General features: G+C 38.8%; 1 protein-coding gene across 1 annotated transcript in view; it reads right to left on the reverse strand.

The window, feature by feature from the left end:
- Positions 1–402: 402 nt before the first annotated feature.
- YWHAZ (tyrosine 3-monooxygenase/tryptophan 5-monooxygenase activation protein, zeta) overlaps positions 403–23,528 on the reverse strand; it is a 25,864-nt gene continuing 2,738 nt past the window's right edge. The window contains exons 2-5 of the mRNA XM_009323078.1: positions 8,901–9,024; positions 4,958–5,121; positions 4,773–4,868; positions 403–1,461 (exon numbers count right to left, since the gene is read on the reverse strand). Coding sequence (XP_009321353.1) covers positions 1,402–1,461; positions 4,773–4,868; positions 4,958–5,121; positions 8,901–9,024 — 444 coding nt within the window. The 3' untranslated portion in view covers positions 403–1,401. The remainder of the gene's footprint in view (positions 1,462–4,772; positions 4,869–4,957; positions 5,122–8,900; positions 9,025–23,528) is intronic.

Genomic DNA, 23,528 nt, shown 5'->3' on the forward strand with positions numbered 1-23,528 from the left:
CCCTCTGAGCTCTACACAGGCTCCTGCTGAGTTCTCCTTCAAAGAGCTAACAGCAGCAAGCTGTGGGTTTCCATATAACTAGAACTATTCCAAAGGTCAGCTCTTGAAGAACTTCGTATGCCTTTTGCCGTAAGTCTGGGGACCGTATGTTTGTTAAGGTATCTCCAGAGTACCAGCCGGACAGTCAGAAATCTGTAGGCATCTAAAAGTCTTAAATTAATTAGAGCAATCTTAAAATCAGATATGAAGTATTCAATCTTGACTTCCCTGAAATTAACTAAATGCCTAAATGTGTATTAAGATTTTCCATAACAAAAATACTTCCATATTGAATTTGTGTATAATACTGCCATTACTCTAAAAGGTGTGTGAAGACAGATCACATGAAATCTACACCAAAGGTAGTTGAAAAGTCCATTCATAAAACTTTTATTCCACTTACATCAACTTAATACACATGTTCTGAACAGTTATGCTTAGATTGTTCATGAAAATTTCATAAGACATTAAACAAAGCTAGCCATCATCTCAAGTTATTTCCCTGTTAACTATTTTTACAGCACATGCATGTTAGGCAAGTATCAAAAAAAAAAATCACAAAAGCAAAAAACCTAAAAAAGTTAAATACATGGGTTTTTGTTTTACTGCTGTGCTCGATATACAGTGTCATTATGGATATCAAGCAATTCATTTTTTACTGCATCTTTACTTGTACATTTGTTCTTAGGTTGCTTAAACCATTTAAATACAAATAAAATGTGTAGCAAAAATAATGAAAGCAACAGCAGGTAACTTTACAAATAATGGAATGTGAACCGTTTCTTTGCCCTTCTCTAGAGAAAGTTGACTGGGTTATCAAACTGTCTTAAGGAACACTTCAGCTGCAATCAAAGATGTACACTTGATTGGTATATTCCACAGATTTCACATGTTGACTTGACATGCAATATCTATGGGACATCAGTTTATTCACAGCCATGTGTGCTCCAGCTTGAATACTCATGCTAACTACACCTGTGGCTGCAACTGATTATCCCTTTTTTCCACCGTGACAGACCAATATGCAAGCAGTCATCTTTGCTTGACATAGAAAGCTGTTTTAACACTGGCCTTGTGGGAAGCCACAATGTACCAAAAGTACTATGCCAAACATGTAGAACTTGTATAAAAATTTCACAACCCTATATTGGCCACCTCAGATGAAAACAGATAAATTCCCCAAATGTTAACTGGCTCTATTCCCCTAATATTAAACAAAACCACATGGGAAATATAGAAATCCAAATAGAAGTAACATAAACCTGTCAAATCGTAAACAAAAACTATTTGTGGGACAGCATGGATGACAAATGGTCTACTGTGTAAATTTCAGAATGAGGCAGACGGAAGTTGGAAGGCTGGTTAATTCTCCCCTCCTTCTCCTGCTTCAGCTTCATCTCCTTGGGTATCCGATGTCCACAACTGTTCGGGGAAGAAAACAGAGTAAAATATGTAAGATATTAACATTTATGACTAATGCTTAATAAGGAATTATTAGAAAGAAAGCCTACTTCTTAAATAATAATTTTGGTAAGAGGTCCTACTAAGCACCATGGAAAAAAAACCCCACACGTTAACATTAATATTTCTTGGCTATTACAAAATGGAAGTCTAGTCCTAGGTGACCCAACCCCACGCTGCATTTAATGAGGAAGTTTATGAACAGTCAAAACCAAAGTCTCATATCCACAAGGCTCACTAAAAGACGATTACAAGCAGGCAAGACTCAGACCTACAGAACAGATACATGAGAATCAGGAACTAAGAGTATTTGGTTTCCTGTGGATTTGTACCTTCTCCTCAAGTGAGCTTTATGCATCTTTCTGAAGGAAGAGCTTCAGTAAAGGTCTCTCTCCACATCCAACATTAGAGTGAATGCTACCTTTTCTTCAAAACAGGCATCTGAAGTTTTTTGGTTTTTAAAAACAAAAACATTTCATCAAAATCTCTATCCCTTGACTCTATTCAGTCAGTCGTGCCCCCCTTCAGCAACTTTTGGAACACAGAGCTTCCAAACTTGGAGGGCAGGGCAAGGAGGGAAGAAAGTCAGGCTAAACGTGCAGTATGCACAAAGTCTTATTTTCAGCTCCATAAAATCATACTAAGGAGCCATATATCAAGATTAAGTACCAACTAAGGAAACTAAGCATCAGTTCCAGAGCAACACCCAGGGCAAAGAAATTATTTTGTGAACCAAGTATTTCGCCACGCTGGCTGCTTCCAAACTATTACCAGCCCAGTATGATTTGTAATATCTTGCTTTATGGAGTTACAGCAGCATTAACTGAATCCTTCACGCTCTATAGCATAAGGTGGTAAAACCTAAGAACTAATTCTCTCTCTACCTACTGTCTACTCTCTACCTACACTAAGGTCTCACAAGATGCTAATTAAAAAAAAAAAATAAAATCCATCATCAGAAACACATTTTATCCTTTCCAGGAGTACAAGACAATAGAGAAACTTGCACAAGACCAGTAGCCTTGCTCCTGCTTTGAACATAATACATGATAACTGCACTAGGTGTTCCTTGCTGAAGGCATTAAGCAACAAATTAGTTTACTGGAGACAACAGCATACCTGTCAGATTGTAGCCCCTGCACTACATTCTATACTACATTATTAGAATACTACGTTATTCTCAACTTCAGGAACAGTTAGGAAGAGCAGTTTTATTAGAATTTTATCAGAGGCTGCTATCCTAAATCCTCACCTCTAGAGTATCTACAGATATGTACATATACATATACCTTTATTCATTAAATAAAAAGGGCCTGACTGGTATGAAAGGATGATTACCAATTGAGAGTGCAGTTTAATGAATCTGCTGGGGGAAAAAAAAAAACCTTAGGGGGAAGGGATGCCTTTTTTTTTTGTTTTTTAAAGAAAAACCAATTTAATAACAGAGCAAAGAAGGAATTATCTAGCAATCCCGGTAAAACAGACTTTGACTTGATATATTAAACAACCCTCTGAACACTTCTCTGCCTTCAGTCGCCGCTAAGAATGAACACAGACTCTTCTTCAGCCATACAAGACTCGACGTAAAAAGAATCAACAACTGAGGAAACCGCTCCTGCACATAACTGATCAACATGCTGAATCACTGTCAAAAGCCTTTGTAACAGACTTGCATAATTAGCAAAACAGACCTTTTTTTACATTTATGAAATTCATTGCAGTCTTTGTCAGTCACACATACATCAAAACTTATTTTCTACCTCAAGAAGCCGTGGAAAAACATGGAATCAATGCACTCATACAAGTCACGCTAAGCATTTAAGGCAAGACATACCATCCATTCAAGAATATGGAATCCTGCAGCTGCCTACAGCTTTCTCCCGTATAATGGAAAGCTCACATCGATTATCAGGCCTCCTACCATAATTCACACACTATGGTAGCTCAGTCCAACTTTTGCTCTTGTATGAAACAATTTGCTTTCCAACTGCTGTGACAAGCTTTACATTATTTTTACTGGGAAGCCAGCAATTAAAGTCAGCTTCTATTCTCTATTTCAATACCACCCATTCAGAGGACAGCTCTTGAGCAATCTCACTCAAGGGGACAACACACACAGACATTGAGAGTGATGCCAACCCTGTATCTGTCTCCACTACAGAGGTTGAGAAACCTCTGCCATTTGTTTTGTAAGCAACAGCTGGAACAATCACAAGTAGTTTTTTCAGTAGTGTTAAGTTGCCATTCTAGTGGAAAAGGTTCCAAGGAACAGGGAAATAAAGTGTTAGAAACAAAAGCAGAAAATACAGCAACTCCAATTTTATGCAACTGTACAACTTTACTTCTAGTTATATTAAAAGAAGCCCAACTATTTCCTAAGTGTCGCTGATATCAGATGCACAGAACGTGAACAAGGGGTTATATCTGGCAACAAGAGGTGCTTCTTATTTTTTCAGTTCTGGCTTGCAGCTCTCCCTTCCCCCCACGACGACCAGGGAGTGAACTATGCCATTAATTACACTATTGCATGTTTGCTTACATTTACTGTTTTGTTTGCTTTAGACATTTATCTTTGCTAGTTTTAAAGTTCAAAGTAGGTTAAAAAAACCCCACACACAAGATGAAGATTTTGATTACTCTGACAGAGCAACACAATCTTGATCCATAACTTACACCACACAGCTATGAGTCCAAGGAAAAAAAGAATTAAGACAGTTTTAAGTTTTTTAAGTTTTACGACTGCCATGGAAATAGCCTGGCTAGCACTGATTCCAACTTCAGCTTTACCAAAATTAAAACCAAACAAAAAAACCCCAAACAACAGGCCCTTAAATGGACTTGCTAGCTTTGTTTGTAGTTTTCACATAGGATCTACTCCTTGCACATGCAACCACACAGAATAAGCTATATGAAATTTGACATAAGGTTTGAAGAGGCAAATGCAACTATGTTCTCAAATGCTGTTTAACAAAAGATAATAGCTTTGCTAGTCACAGTGCAAACTACGTCACTTAAACAAGTTAAATTCCTTGAATAAAAAAACCTGAAAAATTTGGTCAACTTGTCATGTCAGAAAACCATGTTAATTAGCAGGCAGACAAAAAAGACTAGGCAGGAGAAAAAAAAAAATGTAGCTCAGAAACATGATGTACTGTAAACTCATCTGTAAGTAAGTGACAGACAGCTCCACAGCTAAGAATGAACAGGACAACTCTGAGTGCCACAAAGACCAATCCCGTTATCAACAATATGCAAACTTCAATGATACTCACTGTCAAGTTGTCTCTCAGTAACTGCATTATTAGCGTGCTGTCTTTGTATGACTCTTCACTTAATGTATCAAGTTCAGCAATTGCTTCATCAAAAGCCTAGTGTTATAAAAACAAACAACTCCATTGGCCATGCGACAAAAGGTTATGCAAATAGTATAAATGGAATTTCCCCCCCTTAGACTTACCGTTTTTGCAAGGGAACAGGCTTTCTCTGGGGAATTAAGAATCTCATAATAAAACACAGAGAAGTTTAGAGCCAGACCTAATCTGATAGGATGTGTTGGCTGCATCTCCTTTTTACTGATTTCAAAAGCTTCTTGATATGCTTGTTGTGATTGCTCCACTATCCCTTTTGGGAAAAAACAAACACACAACAAATAAGTAATTCACATACCGTATTCAGACATACAATCAGGACTGTGTTCATGCTTGTATGAACAAAGTATGTTAAGAGTGAATGCCTGTGAATGAGCACTTTACCTAACAAGTTGCTATTTTATGAACATTTTACTAAATTACACTTTTAAATTATTCAAAAAAAGGAAGTTGTCATTGACCAAATCGCAGGTTTGAGTCTCTCCCTGCCACCCTGTGACTACTTGTCTTCTCAAATGTTTGCAGCAGTTTTGTAGCACTTAAGGAATATAAAACCCACCACCTACATGAAAAGGTACAAAGTTGAAGTTTTAACTCTACACAGGTTTGATATAGTTCCACACTTTCAATGTCTTTAAACACTGCAAAGCATTACAGATCCACATTTTAGTCACGGAACACTGATGACCTTTGGCTATCATGCTGCATCCTTTCAGTAACAGTCATCTATGAACTCCCATTCAAATTGCTTGGAAAGATAGTGTGACATACCTCAACCCGAATTAAATACATATTTTTAAAAGCTTCCAACATAGTTCCATTTCCAATGCAGATACAGAAAGCATTTTTACTTAACTTCAACATTTTAGTATCTACAAACTTTGAAGTAAGGGAGAAAAATTAACAATTGGTCTATTTTTTTTGAGAGATTAATCTTTTGCCATTCTGTTAATTGGTTCAATTATACAAGTTATAAGCGCTTGGCAGAAAAAAAACCCCAACTATATTGCATATATAAGATTGAAGACCTCAACAGTTTCCATTCTCACTGAATGCACTTGAACTTGTGAGCAGGCTATGCCTGCACAGGTCAGAGATCATGGCCCAACACAGCCCACAAGCTGGACTATGTCCTCGATGACTGCAGGAGGCAAGAGACACGCTAGACACTGAGCACAAAGGGACCACTGTTCCTGCACTCTCCAAGACTGTTAATACCATCTGAGAAAAAGGTGGGCAGAAGACATTCAATTCAGATGCAAAAGGATTCCAATCCTAACATTTCTGGATCAAACCAGAAATGCATCCAGCATGATCTCTGCAACAGTGCCAGTCACATGTATTCAAAAATAAAGAAAGGAATTTTAGGCTAAGGACTCAAAAATACATCAGTATTGAAGTCAGAAGTACTCAAAGTCTGAGAATAACTGAATACCAATATTCAGAATGTCTATGCAATCTCTATTTGTTAACCTTTATGTATTCACAAAAATTAAAGCATCATATTGTCCTCTTCAACATGGAAGAGGGAGGACACTCACTGCACAATTAAACGCTGATTTTTCTGAAGCACTCCATTATTAGTGATGAGTGTAGAGAGGACAGACAACTGCCATAATACGTTGAAAGTGACAAGAAGTTGGTATATTACAGTTGAGAAGAACCAGGTTTACTGTAAGTTAAATTTAGAAAGAGTGAGAAGAGTTTTACTCATAATGGAAAAGCCTTAGAAAATGGCACTGTTTATGAAAGGCAAAACAAGCAGCATGAAAAACAAGTAACTTCAAGGAATGAAGCTGAGCATTTTATTTTTTAATCATTTTTCTTTAACATAAATAACTTCAAAAAAAAAAGGCCTCTCTTTTCTCCTTATTTGAGAAAATACAGTTACCATTTGAGTAGTGATTTGGGGAACTTAGTGCAAAATTTGTTGTATTCTGTTAATTTTTAAATCGGTCACCCAGTATAAAAATAGTTGCAAGATTTTTAACCTTGAATTCTTTAGAAACTGTTGTACAGTTCCAAAGTTCAAGGCTAAAATAGTAGGGTGAGGACAATGCTTGACATTCCTGTCTATTAGATTGCTGTAAGAAAACCCCAGTCAATAAAACAAACAATCTGGTTTATGAAGATAAAAATCCAATTCCTAGAGTTGGGAGCCTTATACTGTTGCTGTATTACTGCAAAAGGCTGAAAGAATACTGTCCAACTAAATGGCCATTATTTCCTAAACAATAATTATCAACTGCCCTTCTTCAAGGTCACAGACAGCATACAGGAAAAACCTGTGAGATGAAACACTTGAGGGGGGGGGGGCAGAGGAGAAAAAAAAAAAATCTTAAGTTTAGGAGACATAGCAACTATGACCTAGATAGGCTTTCAAAAATTTTTCTTCATCTGGAAACCCACTAAAATCTGCTCAGCCAGGAGACTGGGTTAAATAAAAAAGAACTTCAAAACCACTTTAAACAAAGATTTTCAGGGTCTAATTTTAGAGCCTGCAACTTAATCCTCAATAGAAAAAGAAACTTTGGGACTCAAAATATTGTACCTTCTATGCATGTGAATAGAGATTACTAGAAGAAAAATATAATTACTCTCTGTACAGTAACAGATCTAAAGTACTGGTTACACATGCAATTCTGCTGCCACCAAGACTAGGTCAGTTTGCACACAGTAAAGCATCAGAAGTCAAATCAAGCCCTATTATACTAAGTCATAGCATCTTTATGCAATTCCCTATTATGCAGCATACTGGGGAAACCAGGCTGCTACCCTATGTAATGTGGATATAACACGTGCCACAAAGCTAAAGCAGACACATCTATCCCCTTGAAATTATTCCAAGTCTGTTTCATCTCTATACCAAATTCAACCTAGTTTCTGTGAAGTCGCACAGACATCTTTCTATATCATACTGGCAGAGCTTATTAGCTTGAGAGCAGCACAAGGCCACAGGGGCACCACACGTTCAACAGCACTTCAAGGAACCCAGTAAGTCCTACAAAAGGGCAGAGTGCTACCGAGCATCAGCCGCACAGCTGAACGGTTCTCCAGTAATCCCCGAGGGTCCCAAGTCCATGCATTCAGATTGTCTGCACACTCCCAAGCATCCCATACTGCTGCAGACTGAGTGCAGACTAAACTGAGTCTACAAGAAAACAGCTCAGGGCTAGAACTTACCAGATTGGGCTCTGTGCTGAAAAGCACTGCTTTTCAGGGCACACTGCCACCAGTCCTAAACTGGCTCCCGGAAACAGCTTAGCACTGTTTGCAACGAGCTGTACCTAAACATAATGTGTCGTTCTGAATTGAAGGTGACTCTGCATGGAGTCAGCATGTTGTTAGGGTGTCTCTTCAACTACAGCAGTTAAATCACCTAACATATTAAGTGCCTTATATTAACTTTTCTAACTAAATTTAGGTGAAGGCAACTTACCTGCAATTATGACAAGCTGCTTACATGAAGATACAAGAAACTTGAAGAAATAAAAAAAACATTTGGACATTAAACTACCATGGTTATGGAAGAAATTTTCCTAACAGTAAGATTAGTTTTATCAATCCTTTTCTTCTCCAGGTGGTTTCTAGTCTCTTCGCTCACTGAACCTATGCAGACTTTTTATATACTGTAGAAATGCAGGAGAAATAGCACGAATAAGACTTCGAAAAGCTACAAGACTTTGTCCCCCTACAAAGAGGTAAAAATCCAATACTCAGCCAGGCAGAAGATGCATAAACCTGTACTTCAGTTTGCACGCATAAACCAGATGCATGCATGCGTAAGTTGGAGTTGATCTCAAGATTTCGTGACTTAACATCTGCTCCCTGCTTATGACAGCAGAGGTACATGGAAACTTCCATAATTCATTTGAAAGCCAACGACCTAGGATTTTTCTTCAGAAAACAGGAAGCCTCTTACTAAAGAAATTTACATCCAAATCAGAATTATTCTAAAATTAGAGTCGTGTCACCACCCCACCAAAACCAATCTAATTTGACAATATTTAGCCACAAGCTGACATACAATACCTTTCTTGTCATCTCCAGCAGCAACCTCAGCCAAGTAACGGTAGTAGTCTCCTTTCATTTTCAAATAGAAAACTTTACTTTCTGCTTGTGAAGCATTAGGGATCAAGAACTTTTCCAACAGAGACTAAAAGAGAAATAAAGAACATAGTGTTTTGAACATACAAACTTTACAGCGTGCTGAACCAACAATTCAATTATACTACAATCTATTTCAAAGTCAAGACAGCTTTACTTTTTGCCTATTTTCTTCACATCCTACATAGCATATTCAGCTAAGGAGAATGTGTTCTGGATCACAATTCTAGGTGCAAAAAGGAATGCTGCATGCTGTGACTCAATGGGGAGAGGAAGGCTGTGTTAATTTAGCAGATGAGTCTTCTATGACCCAAGGAAGGGTTTCTATAAGCCGTTACACAGTACCCTGACAAAAATAAGGTAATCCAGAGAGTCTGGGCAGAGGGTATACAGTGGAAGAAAGGCTGCATCCACAGAAGATAATAAAAGGATTTGAAGTATCAGCCGCCAAATCAGAGACCCAAATATCTTACATACACAGGCAATAAATAAGCCTCGTTAACCTAGTTCCCATTAACTGGACACAGTACTGGCATCGCCAGCAAGAAACTGCAAGGTGAACCTGGATTCTTGCATTTCCAGACAGCTGACAATCTGACAGTCAGCTGTGTAGCACTGAAAAGGATCATCCATCTGACTTTATGTGCTGCCCTAACAGGTGTTTCCTATATCTTCTAAAGCAAAAGTAGCTCTCAAGTCGTTCCACCAAATCCTCCCTGTGGGCTGCCAGTTAAGACCAGTTTTTTCTAGATTATTCTAACTGCTTATTAAATTAACATAGCAAGTTCCCAGCTGCGGCAGTCATGTAATTTAGCAAGAGTTCTATTATGATGAAAAGAAAAAAAAAAATCACTAGCTCCAACACATTTAGTCAAATTAAGGTACAAGCTTGTCAAACTTCTTGATATTGAGTGCTTTAAGTCAGACTTTGAAAGAAAAGCCAGTTATTTAAAAGTCAGAAAAAAATGCAGAAGTGCTTCTGAATACTCAAAATTAATTCAGAAGCTGTTACATATACTTTGCTAAGGCTATGTAGCAAACGATTTTTAAAGAGATTTTAGTAAGAATTTTTGGGTGTCTTTTTCCCCCCCGTAAATTAGATGACTGACATTTCAGTTTTGCCTGTTTTTAGCTCAGATTTCCAATGACACCACAGAAATGGACAATCTAATTCAGTTCCAACCCACAGAATGATGGCTGGGAACTTTCCTCTAGATAGTACCCTGCAGGTTAAGTGAATATCTTACGATACACGATGTACTCCTGGGATAGGCATGCCCTGAATACAGTAGACTGTAACCACTGCACTGTGACAGAGGTACCCGTGGTAGCTACCCTGCTTAATAGGCCAACTGACATGAAGCTACAGAAAACTGTTTGTAATTCACAAAGAGAGCAAGAAGAATGAACAAGTTTGGTTGATCGTTTTTTTTTTTTTTTTAAATTAAAGTACTGTTAATTCGTTTATATAAATCATGAATATTTAGCCTGGTAGCCTCAACCTCGTGTGAAACCCTTCAAAATGAAGTGACCTATTATGGCAGCTCTCTCTCATTTCTATCTCAGCAGACAGGGTAGTGAAGTACTCTGGCTGACAGAAACCAAAATCAGACAAGGTTCAGCTATGCCTGTGTTCCAATGAGATAAAAACCTGTTAGTGGACTTTCTTTATTGGTTTCAACATAATGGAAGGTATTTATTCAACCATCTTTACTATTAGATATTTCCAGTATTGTGGGGGTTGGTATATAGCTTCATTTTATAACCATACAGGGAGACATCAAAAAATACTGTGTGTCCTTGCTTCCTGTCTGAATGACAGCAGAGACAACCCTTTGGCAACAAAGGAAACGCAACATAAGCAAGTTGGCAGCAGCAGTACTTTTATGGAGCCAGTCAAATGGGCTGCCGAGCTGCCTCATGCCAAGGGCACCCTTCTGGAGGGCATACCACTATGCGAGGAGAAGGGTTCAGATCCACCTCTGCCCCAGAGCAGCTGGAACGAAGCAGAAGGCTGTAAGGTATATGGCTCACGTGCTTCAGCTCTCCGTAACTACTTACGTGCTCTGTTCTCACCACTAGAGAACGTCAAGATTCACAGCTATGACATCTTTCATCAGTGCTAAGAAACTCTGACTTCAATGACAAATGAAGGTTCCCAGCTACTGAGAATAAGGCTCCTTATAAGTTTTTCTCTGTAGGACTGCAATTAAGTCAGGTGTGTCAGTCTGCACCTACCCTTCTGGCACCATGGGGAGTTGCCCTCCTTCTGTACCCTCCATTAATTGGTCAGACCAAAATATTTTCAGTGATTCTAGAAACAGAAATTATTCATCATCCATATAGAAGGTTGTTTAATTAAGAAGTACAGCTCTGCTCACTCCCACAGCAGCAACCAAACTTCCAGACTTAAACTTCACTTAGGTCACAAATGAGGTAAAGTTGTTTGCAAACACCTAATTGGATGGGTGAATTGCACCAGCAGACAGAGAAGATGAAAGACTACCAATTGAGAGAGTCTTCCTAATCCAATAGATACTAGCAGGGCAACAGCAGCTCGGACAGTTCATAAGCCTCGTATTGAAATAAAGTTTTAAACCCATGTCAAATTCTGAAGACTGACGAACTGAGAAAATCCCTTTCAACAGCTATTCATAGAATATAGCCTATGCAAAGAGGCTCCGACTCCGAGACTGCACTGGTAGCTTGTTCATACCTGGATGAAAGACTCTGTTCTATACAAACAACACGTAGGACTGGTAGGCCACATATCTTTGGGAGAACTTTATTTATGCCAAGTACTTCATAAACACCACCAACAAAACCTGAAAGCAGATTAACATTTAAAAGCCAGTATGTGAAATTACTGAATGGAGATCTCTTCCCCTATTATCTATTTAGTACTATATATTCAGTTTCTCCTGTTTGTACCAGTCTTTTTATTTCAGGATATATTTTCTTTTACTGGTATAAGTAAACACAAAACACTCATTTAAAGTTAGCCTGAAGATTCAGAGTACACTGATTTATCCTACAGAGTGGCTGTGAAAGCCACAATCTGCATGGAGGTGGTGTGGCTACAGAAAGCCATACAGATGAGACCAATAAAACCACTGACCTTTTAGAGTTCAATTACATAAGATAACATGTTAGGCATCACAAAAGGCATAACCAATGTAACACTGTTACCTGCTAACACACCTGCCTATGGGGAATACTGGGGGTTTTTTTAGTTTTTTAAGTAGCTTTAACTGCAAGGCTTCTCTGGAAGATACAATTTTTTCCACAAGGAGGAATACCTTGATATTTAAGTCCTATTGATGGGTTCTGTTTGTCCAAAGCAGAAGAAACAGAAACAAGAACTGTTTTGATAGTACCACCAATATCTGCCTATCTTCTCTCTCCTTTACCAGTTGATACGACAATGTTAATCAGTATCTGATCACCATATGGGCCATTGAAGGGCTAACTTCTAGTTCAAGACTGGACCAATAAGCTGATCTATAATTACTAAGTTTGTTAGGTGATCTGCATCACTGCAATGCATACAACACCCTGACAACTGAACTCCATACAGCACGAGTATATTATAGCTACATGGTATGTAGCTAAGCCCTCATGCTCGTTCATGACATTCCAATCCATTTTTGATATATACTAATATGCACTAACTACAACTCCATGGGCAGTTAATTGCAGTGCTTCAATCAGAATCTGGTAGAAACAGCTTTTTAAACAAAACCAAAACACCACTCCCTGCCCCCCAAACCCCACAACTCCTCAGCTGTAATTGTCAGAGCTTTTAATTTGACAGCGCTTTTAATTTGACAGCAAGAATCTAACTGCTGTGAAACAAACCATAGCATTGTAGTCAATTAGGCAGATGCAGCAGCATCTTAGAGCACTTTTCAGCCAAAACCTGTAACAGCTTGTACAAGTGCTTCTAATACTTTTCATACCAAAGTCATACACAGTCTTTCCAGAAAGACTTAATGGAAAATTATTACCTTTTTTAAAAAAAAAAAACACCCAAACCACAAACCCATGCGTGTACTAAATTTGAATATCAGCTCTTACCAATATGCTGTCCATTAAAAGATCAGGCTTCAACACTTCACATCTGCAATTGTGATTCCAACTAAGTTAACAGCTTTCTGGTACTCTGGACTATGACAGACAGCACATTTGAACTCAAGAGATCTCAGCTATGCTCACACATACCATAGATAAGAAATCTCATAAATTTGGTACATTCCCCCACCCCCAGCAAGTATGCACTAGAGAAAAGTCTTTGTCTCCAAAGATGTAACAGAGGCTGCATGCACACAGCTTTATTATTCTACTGGCAAACTTCAATCCTGGCTTATTTTAAACACTAAACTGGAAAGAGATTCACTTTCTTCATTCTTATGCATATTCTTTGGCCAGAGTAGGACACAGTCAACAGACAGCAACATTAAGCACAATGCGTTTTGAGCCTATTTTGATGAAAGGCCCTATGGACTTTTTCCTGTGGTTTTGCAAGATAAAGTCTGAAAGGTAAGAGTTATCAGACTCAGTTAGGAGCGTGAAGGAAGCATAACAAGTAGTAATTCTGTGTAACAAAAAAACCCACCAACACCCAACCCTCTACAAAAAGTCTGCCTGCTTCTTACTGCAAGTAGACATGCTTCAGTTTGTCAAGTTGTGGTGAGAACTTCAGTTGAAGACAGGAAGCCAACCCATGAAGACTTGAATAGTCCTTTCCTGACACTTGAAGCCTAAAACTACCCTTCTCTTAAAAGCATTTACTTACATCTTTGGCAAATGACTTGTGTGGGCCAGAAGACTATTCCCAAATTCATCATAAAAGCATTAAAATCAGTGCCTCAGTTTTGCCTTGTTGCTTGTAGTTCTGTGCATATTTCTCTTTATTAAAGGTTCGGTCTCAGTACATGTTATTGCCTGGGAACTTGAGATAATTATTAATGCACTTGAGGATTACATCAACAGCTCAATTTTCTATTTAAGATATTTCCCTCCTGACAAACAGGAGAATAAGAATAAAATCACCAGATTCTAGAAAAATATAGTTGTAAGTGAGCAGGTAATATATAGTTAAAGTACTGAGAGCAAGAAACTTTATTTTTAAATACCAAAAATTAATTAAGATACACCATTGAGTAAAAACTCTAGAACTATTGGAGAAACAAAAATATATTCCTCTCACACAAAAGAACCAAGCTGCAGAATGGCAAAAATCCAAAAGAATACACTGATAAACATTAGGTAATTTAAATGGTATCGGTTTTCCTCAGAGCTAACCAGGCAGGGCTATTGTTTTCATGCAGTATCGAAAGCCATCTGATGTAGTTATGACATTATTTCTAGTTTTGAAGATAAATTACACGGGAGTATTAGCTGAACTTTAATTTATTTGTGATCCATCTGTGGTATATGGCATAGGGATGAAGATGACATGGAAGAACTCTGTTTTTTAAATTCATGGAGGACATGAAAGGAACATCCTATCTTTTTTTAAGCTCAGCTAGAAACCTATTTCACACTGACAATGGCCTAATATTTTCATGATGTAAGCAGCATGCCAGTATCTTTCTCCAAGACTTTACAAGAACACAGTCCTGGCTGACAGGACTCTTCTGTCTACTAACCTACCTGCAACACTGCCCGAAAGAGGATGCCATTAGAAAAATACATAAAGAAAGCAAGAAAATGTCATGCTTCCATTAGCCTCCATCCACACCTAGGGACTTCCTGAACCAGATGTGGCTTCTCTGAATGCAGTAACCTTCAACAGGCTTCTCATCCACATTCCACACATTGTCCAAACTCCCCCTACATGAACATAACCTTAATACCCACAATACACTATGGAGAAGAAGCTGGAGATACTTGACTACCTGCACAAGAGAAAGTGTTACTTTTGTCTTAAACCTACTTCCCAGTTTCATTTAAAAAAAAAAAGTTTAGCTTATAAAAGCACTAGTACTCAAGTCTGCATTTCTTTTAGAAGACTACCAGATAACTTCATATTATTTGAAGAGTTTCAGTACCATTTCTAAACAGGAATCAAAAGCCCCTGCTGCACTTTCACACCATCCAGGTAGCTATTTACTTTATTCTCTACAAAGGAAGAAGGTGAGCAGGGGTGGAGGGAAAGAAAAATAAGAAAGATGTGATGGATATTAAGAAAAGGGACATCCAGCTGAAGCACTGTGTTAGAACAAGCAATAAAAGTACAGTCTATTGAATCTTAAGGTTTCCAGCTTTCCAGATGCATCAAGACACACTTACCAGCTGCAACCCAGAGACTACCAAGCTCCTCTTGTGTCCAAATGCTCCTAGGGCAACAACCCTTCCTTTGTGGCAGGAGACACAAAACTATCCTGACTACCGTTACAATGTTGACTTGCTGTTTTCTGACTACCTGCACAGCTGAGCGTGAGTATTTTAAAGAATTTACACATATAAAGTGTCACGTGTACTTAGGGAGGCATTCAAAAATACTGATTCGGATCAGTCTTTCCAGGTACACACTTTGCGGGAAGAGCTACATGTACTTGGTTTCATCAAGCAGAACCCAGTAACCAAACAGCACAGTAACTGCAGCACACCTTTGTTAAGCTATTCTTTTACAGACTTCTATTTTGATGACGAAGTTATTAAAGCAGGCCACCTGTGTCGGACAAGTTCAAGACACCTATCATTCCCATAAAAAGCTAGCGTGTGATTTTCCATGCATGTGTTTTCTGCCTCAGCACCACAGTTAGGAAAGTTACTCGGGCTATAAAACAACACATGCAATTAGCTGTGCTGCGGATTGGCACACACACTACAAAGGGTTTAACCAAGCCATTTGTGACCAGTAGACATTTTATTTACACATGTCTGTCTGAATTGTTGGAGGAAAACGACAAATATTTGTATTTTTAAGTGGAACATTTTCAGACAATCCTTTCCCAAACCCAGGCTGTTTTGAGACAGGCTCATTATGCTGCTTCTGATTACAGTTCTACCCAGAGCTCGTGATCAGGGCTCTGCAACTGCTGCCTCATTGGTGACCTCCAACCCTCTTGGGGGAAAACCAAAAGGACTGTTCTGCCGTCAGCCTTCTACTCCAGCCAAAAACAAAGCTTCTTGTTTAAAGTTAGATACAGATTTCTATGTACTCATTTGCTCACTAGAACAGGAATACAAGAAAATCTGTAAAATACTAGCGGCTGCTGTGGCACTGGAGGTTTCTCTGGTAAAACATCTGCTGAAGAAGGAAACAAGCCTGCTGCCTGTTCTCAGTACCAGTTATTCTCTCTTCCCATCAAATTGGCTGCCCACGCAAACAGACAGTAGCAGAAGTTTGAAAAAGGTGAGAAGCCTGGCTGGAAGAGACGAGGCAAGAATGATGAGCCTGAGCAGGGGAGAAATTCAGAATCTGGGACAAAGGACCTTTAGGGGGCAGGGAAGAATTCGATTGCGGAGTTCATGCAACACTGGGAGATGTGACATGCATAGGGACACCTGGGATTGATAAGAGCAGGAAAAAGGTACGCTTGGTTAGCAGCTTTGCTGTAGTCAACCTGGTGAAGATCTAGAAAGGGAAAAAAATGGAGGAAATGAGGCCTGAGTAATGAGAGGATAACTGAAAAAAAGAACTAAAGGACTAATGCAGAAAAGGGAATCCTGTATAACAAAGAATGGCAAGAAATTTTAGCTTATTCAAAAAAACCCTACTAGAACAGTCTAAATGTGTTTCTTTAGAAAACAGAACAAAAGCAGTATCACACACGGGCAGGCAGAGGAAAACATGGGAGAAAGAAGTAGGACACCCAGAAAAATCATTTTCATGCTGACATGTATGCTGAGGGATAGAACTAAGTCAATAAGAAGTAGGTGTATGCACTAAAACACCTACAGGGTGCTCAGAGGGAAGATACAGCGGCACGTACAGACAGACACAACATTGGTCTGCATAAAAAGAAAAGGATGGGAAGTGAGGCAATGGGGAGCAGCATCTCTCATTCCACGCTTTTGCAGCCATATACATAGCCCTCCTTGCAGATAGCCTCTCCATAGCCTCTCCAACTTAGACTATCTTGCCCTTTACTACCTTGTTCCTTCCACCACTTTGCTTCCCAATTAGTATTTATGGCAAGGGAAGCAAATGTGCTTAATACCTGGATACAATCTTTGAGATTATTCATAGAATATCTCGAGTTGGAAGGGACCCATAAGGATCATCGAGTCCAACTCCCTGCTCCTTGCGGGACTACCTAAAACTAAACCATATGACAAAGAGCATCATCCAGATGGTCCTTGAACTCTGACAGTGTTGGTGCCGTGACCACTCCCCTGGGGAGCCTGTTCCGGTGACCGACCACCCTCTCCGTGAAGAACCTTTTCCTAATGTCCAGTCTGAACTTCCCCGATGCAGCTTCATTCCATTTCCTATCGCTGGTCACCACAGAGAGGAGATCAGCACCTCCCCCTCCACTGCCCCCCCATGAGGACGTTGTAGACTGCAATGGGGTCACCCCTCAAAAGACTTTTAAAGTCCTTCATGCTAATCATTACAGGTTTTTAGCGAAGTATGCTTAACAACACATGACAGTGAAAGAACCAAATTCTGATGCATACGCAAAAACACCTCTCCAGTTTAGTAACCAACTCTGAGAAAACTCGTATGAAAGGCAGCAGCCGATAAGACATTTAATAGAAGAAGAATTAGGATTAAAGTATTTAATTTGTTGAGGCATTGCTGTAGACATTAATACACGAAACAGTTTCCACTGAGGATCAAAGCCAATATGCAATTTTTACCTTTTTTTTTTTGCATCACTGCATTAATTTGTTTCTTGAATACTGGGGACTTGCAACAAAATAGAATGGTCCCAAATACATCAATCATTATTCTTTGAAGAAACAGAACATCTTCGAGAAATTTGAGATAATGCAAAATTGAAACCAATTAAGTTGGATGAGAATTTCTGCTAGACAGGTAGGTCTAAGCAATAGCTATTGTGGCTGTACTCTGAACCAAAACACATTCTAGCTGTCTCAAGAATCTACAGTTTCGGTCTCTGAAGAAATACTACTAAAACCCCCCATAAACATGATGTAACACTTTTTATCCTTGATAAGAAACAGAAGTAGGAACCATTTATCTTTAGCAGCTTGCACTCTGAGCAGATCTGAAACCTCCTGAAGTAGACTATGTATCTATTAGTTCATTATAGCATTAGTAAAAACATTTTATGAGCAAAAATGCCATTTTAGCTATGTAAGCCTACTCTGCACTAGGAAAATCTGATCAGTTAAACATCAGATTCCCATCGTTAAATATTTTGTTACCTGCATAATCACAAAGGGTAACAACATCCAGAGGAAAAAAAACAACCCAAACCTACAACTGCTCCCTACCTCATTCGAGCTGCATTAAATCTGATTTAAAAAAATTAAGAATTTACTGTTTGTCTCAGCAGCAGCATGACTTATTATTCCTTCTCATTAGAAGAAGCATTGCCAATCTTGTCAGATTTCAAGAAAAATAAGCAACTACACAAGAGCTGACATTCAGTAAAAAACAAGTTTAAGAAATAATCGCAATCTTAATGCTCTTCAATCAACTTTAATAGTTGCAAACTTTCTTATACTATTTCAAAATGGTAGTCAACTACTGCCTGAACGGACAATCAACTTCAGGTTCAGGAGCAGGAGCCACCATGTCTGCCTACAGCAAAGAACAAGTAAAGCGTTTAAGAACCTGTTTCAGAAACACGTACCTCTGTCAAGTTCATGGTAACGAGACAGAAGTTTCCAGATAAAACCAAAGGTAATGTGGCATCTGTTTATATAGATGGGCAGAGATAATGCACTAACTCTGCTCATATTCTATATTTTACATTTCTACCACTTACGGCTTTCACAGGCACAGTAAACACTGGTATCTTAACAATGCAGCGTTTCTACTCTTAGCCTTCTAAGTAACCAACCAGTGAAACAAACACACTTCGCAGCTTCACAAAATTACAAGTACACACAATGAAGTTCTTGCTTCAACAGTACAGAAGAAGGAGGAGAGTATCTGTCACAGGTGACTAAACTGATCAACTTGCTTTATTTGGCAGCAACCTTCAGTGTTCAAGTACTTTATGCACTTACTGCTGATAGGCAGTTCTAAGCAGCAAAATAAAGTAAGTTGTTACTTAGTGCTTATACTGTTCAAAAGCATCCATGTACTTTTTAAATCAAAGCCAATTATTAAACATTAATGCCAAGTGAAATTAATACAGTAGATTATTGGTTATAGTAAAGATTTGTTCTACTTCCAGTAAATGCAAGAGGATATAGATACATGTATACATGTGTATACACACGTGTATGCATAGCTAATATAAGTATCAGAGGTAACTGCATGTTTAAGTATTTTTTTGCATTTATGCAGAGCACCTTAGCTGGTTTTATGATAAATGGGTGCACTAAACACACATATCAACATTACGGATGCACTTTTTGCTAAGCTTAATGAGCACTAGCTCACCTTTGCTCACGCAGCCCAACCACCAGTAAATTACTTATATATGCTGGAATCTAAAATCCTTTCAAACATGAGCTGAAGTTTCATGCATTTACAAAGAATTACATGAACAATGTAGAATAAATAAAAACCAACACAAGTCATCTCATATTTGAACTGATCCATGCATGATGTTTTAATTCTCCAAGATTCAACAGTTCTTCAACAGTTTAATTTTCTTAAAAAAAAATAAAGATCATTTGCTTAAAAAATAAAGGAAATTGCTCTAGTGCAGTTGCAGTTTTGCTGCAGTGCTTTCACTGCAGGAAAAAAAAAGAAAAACCCCAAACTAAAAACCCAACAGCCAAAAGAAAAAAACAAAAACCTGAAGGGGTGTAGCTACAACAAGGGAAGTGATTAAAGGATTAACAAAGTGAAATCATGAGGTTGATGCAAATTGCCTCAGCCTCCTACCTTCAATATATGTGAGCAATTATACCAGCCAAACCCTAACTGAAAAAGCTAGACTTGGAGAGTTAATCAAAAGCTTAAATTATAACCATCCTGGGAAGTTAGTAAACCCTGGCTACATTTTGCTCTGTGATGTATGAAAGTTCATTCAGAGAAGCATTTGTGAACCAGAGGTACTTGCATATTTTCACATACACCACTAGCACATGACCAATTACCATCTTTTAATACAAGTTTTAACAACTTGAGATGACATCTGGAGTTCTATGTCCAGGTTTGGGCTCCACAGTACGAGACACATGGATATACTGAAGTGAGTCCAGTGGAGGCCACCAGCACGATTATGGGGCTGAAGCACGTGATATACAAGGCGAGGCTGAGAGAGCTGCGTTTCTTCAGCCTGGACAAGAGAAGACCAGCAGATATTACTGCTGTGTGCAGCTGCCTAGAGAAGATGGAGCCAGACTCTTCCTGGAGGTCTACAGTAAAATGACGAGACGCAGCAGACAAATCGGAACATGAGAAGTTCTGATTACATACAGGGATTTTTTTTTTTTTTTTTTTAACCGTAAGTATGACCAAATATTGTGACAGGCTGGACAGAGAGGTTGTGGAATCTCCATCTTTGAAGATATTCAAAATTTGACTGACAAGGCCATGAGCAACGTGAACTAACTGGATCTGTTCTGAGCAGCATTGAACTAAATGACCCCCCTTCCAACCTTAGTTTTTCACTCCTAGATTTCAACAAATTAACCACCCTGCTTCTGTGATCAACATTCTGCAAATAAAAGCTTCTACAAACACCTCCCCTTTTTTTCTGAAAACATCAAATAAAGGACACAGATCTCAAAGACAGAAAGAAAGTGCAGTCAAAAACAAAAAATTAAGCAAGCCTGAAGGAGTCACAGAACTAAAGGTAGAAATTTTCAGTCAGAACATTGAATTTTTTGTTAGTATCAGTTATTTTCATAGCATAGAAGGTCGTATGGTATAATCAGTCACTTGAGCTCACAAGCAATCTATTCATCTGCTTGTTAGCACCACTCTATAGGTTAGCTGTGCTCTTTGACCATCAGGAGGACACACTGAACATACAATGGTTGACTTAAAAAAAAAAAACTACCTCACATGTGCATGTCAAAAAGCATATGGCTTCCTATAGGAGAGAGGACTAAATTTCCTAATCCTGTCATTAAGAACTAGGGCAGAAACAGGTTTTATAGATGTTCACATAGTAACCTATTAGATGTTTGCAGCCAACTAGAAAATAGTCCCACAGTAATTTGAGTATGATGGCAATAGGCATTAATTCTGTGGTATGCTCTTTAAAAAGCCATTTAGATGCATTCTGAATGGAATTACACCCCCTTCCCCCCAGTGAACTGCAGCCCCATGACAGGTTACTAAACCTTCTCCTACTTACCCCTCCCTCCCCAAACAACATACATATGAAAAAATTGCAAACCTGAAGTCACTTAGTTGAGATTTAACTGCACTTTCTTTTCTCACAATTACCACTTCTAAAAAGTGAAGCATCCATAAGAAGTGCAAAGAAATCTAAATAGTATAAGCACACAAGGAGTACCATTTTACATGTTTGAGCATGAAGTTAGGAAGAAATAACAACCTGGCAAAGAAAGCAAACAATTCATCTTACTGAGAGGGTCCTGAAGAGCACCATTAACCTCCAGCTTTTCTGGCAGGGAGGGAGTGGGGAAAAAGAGCTCTGTAGCACCTATGTGCAACAGTAACTGTAGAACGCTGAAGGGGAGGAAGGTTTCAGGAAGCTCTCTAGACCTTAAGGGGAACAACCAAAAGGGAAAAGAAACAGTGAAACAGAGTGCTTGGGCACTGCAGGCAAAGAGATTTACTTAAGGTATGACTGTGGGGGAACTTGGGAGAGGAAGAGACATCACCCAGAAGACCGGGCATGGCGGAAGAACATGGGAACCGTCACATACGGTACACTTTGAAGGACGTGCAGGGGACTACTGCTGTATGTGCCAGCCTAGGGAAGAGTATAACTGTCTAGAATTACATTCATACTAAAGTGAAGACAGGCAGTCCTGTTTTAAATGATTAGTTTACACTTAGCTCATGTCAGAGGCTGCCTGAAAGCTACTAGTAGTTTAGAGCTCCTGAGAACTTGTAACATGCAAGCAGTATCAGATGTTAGCTATTCAGACTCCTCCATACATTCTTCTCTGTACTTCAGAATCTTCATTAGCTGAAAAATTCATCTTACTACAGATTTAATTTGAACCACTTCAGCTACAGCTCTGTTTCCCATTAACTGCAAAAAGCATTTTGAAGAAAATCCACACCTGTTAGATTAATAACAATTTTTATTATGGAAATGACAAATAAAAGATCATTATACTGGTATTTTAGACAGACCCTCTCTTCTACTACAGAAAGTGAAACAGGATGTGAAGCACACACTTAGCTCACATGAGGAAAAAGTACTCAACAAAAAGCTTAATTTCCTGTATCGATACAAAATTTCTGAGGCTGGAAATTTTCTGTAATACTGAAGTACATTTAAAATGCTCGAGTATGGCAATGTACTTCCTCCCCTCCCCCCATATTATTCTTGAAGAATTTGGAAATTCAGTCTTTATTGTTGCAGTGCAAGAAACTTGCACTATGCATGATGTGTCACAATTATTTGCAATTTATCAGCACTACCAGACCAACTCCAAATTAGAGTTGGTTATACTACACCTGAAAATACTCCAGTGTATATCTGACAGAAATGGCTGTGGACCAAGAGATTTTAGGCGTCTCTTCTTTGTACAGCAGCACTCTGAGGCTGCAGCAAAGAAGAGGACGTGTTCAGCTGTTTGTAGGGCTGTAGAGGTACTTCACAGCAGGTTCGTGAGGGAAGATTTAGGAAGTGGCAAGGACGTAGATGCTGGCTTTTCCTGCTGCAAGGTCAATGTAAAGAAGAAAAATAAATGGTTGGACCTGACCCACATAACCGCTAGATTTTTTATCACTGAGTCTAATAGTTATGAAGCAAGAAAAAAGTCCAGCATTAATTGCTCTTATTCACTCCGTAAGTTAGTGGAAGAGCTGGGAACAGAACCCAGGCACAGTCTAGTATACTCTGTGTCTACTGGATTAGAGGAGCTATTTCTTCCAATCCACTAGTAATTTGATTCCAACAAATGAGGGAAGAGAGGGAGAAGCTGCAGAGGAGCCAGCTTTGGCTACATTCTGCTAGTCACAAACACATTCTCTTAATTGGTTTCCTCCCTTCAGCACTGAAGTTAGGACACCAGTCACTTCCATACTCAGCTGTGATGTAACACCCCCGGGTATTAAATATTACTTAAGAGCCTAGCAGGCAATTGAAGACACAACAACAGCTCGAACAGATTCACAGTCCTAATAAAAGATACAAAAGTTTCCGAGCTGTTTTTGTACTGTAATTGATAAGGCTCATGACTGAAAGCTTTGAAAGTTTGTTAACACTTCAGGTCCTATTAATGGCATACTTCACATCAATCAAGATTTGGTAAGCCTTGTTTTTCACTTCCGTGAACAGTTAGACTATATTATGCTGT

Source organism: Pygoscelis adeliae, unplaced genomic scaffold (genome assembly GCF_000699105.1).
Source record: "Pygoscelis adeliae isolate BGI_AS28 unplaced genomic scaffold, ASM69910v1 Scaffold174, whole genome shotgun sequence".
NCBI classification, from domain to species: domain Eukaryota; kingdom Metazoa; phylum Chordata; class Aves; order Sphenisciformes; family Spheniscidae; genus Pygoscelis; species Pygoscelis adeliae.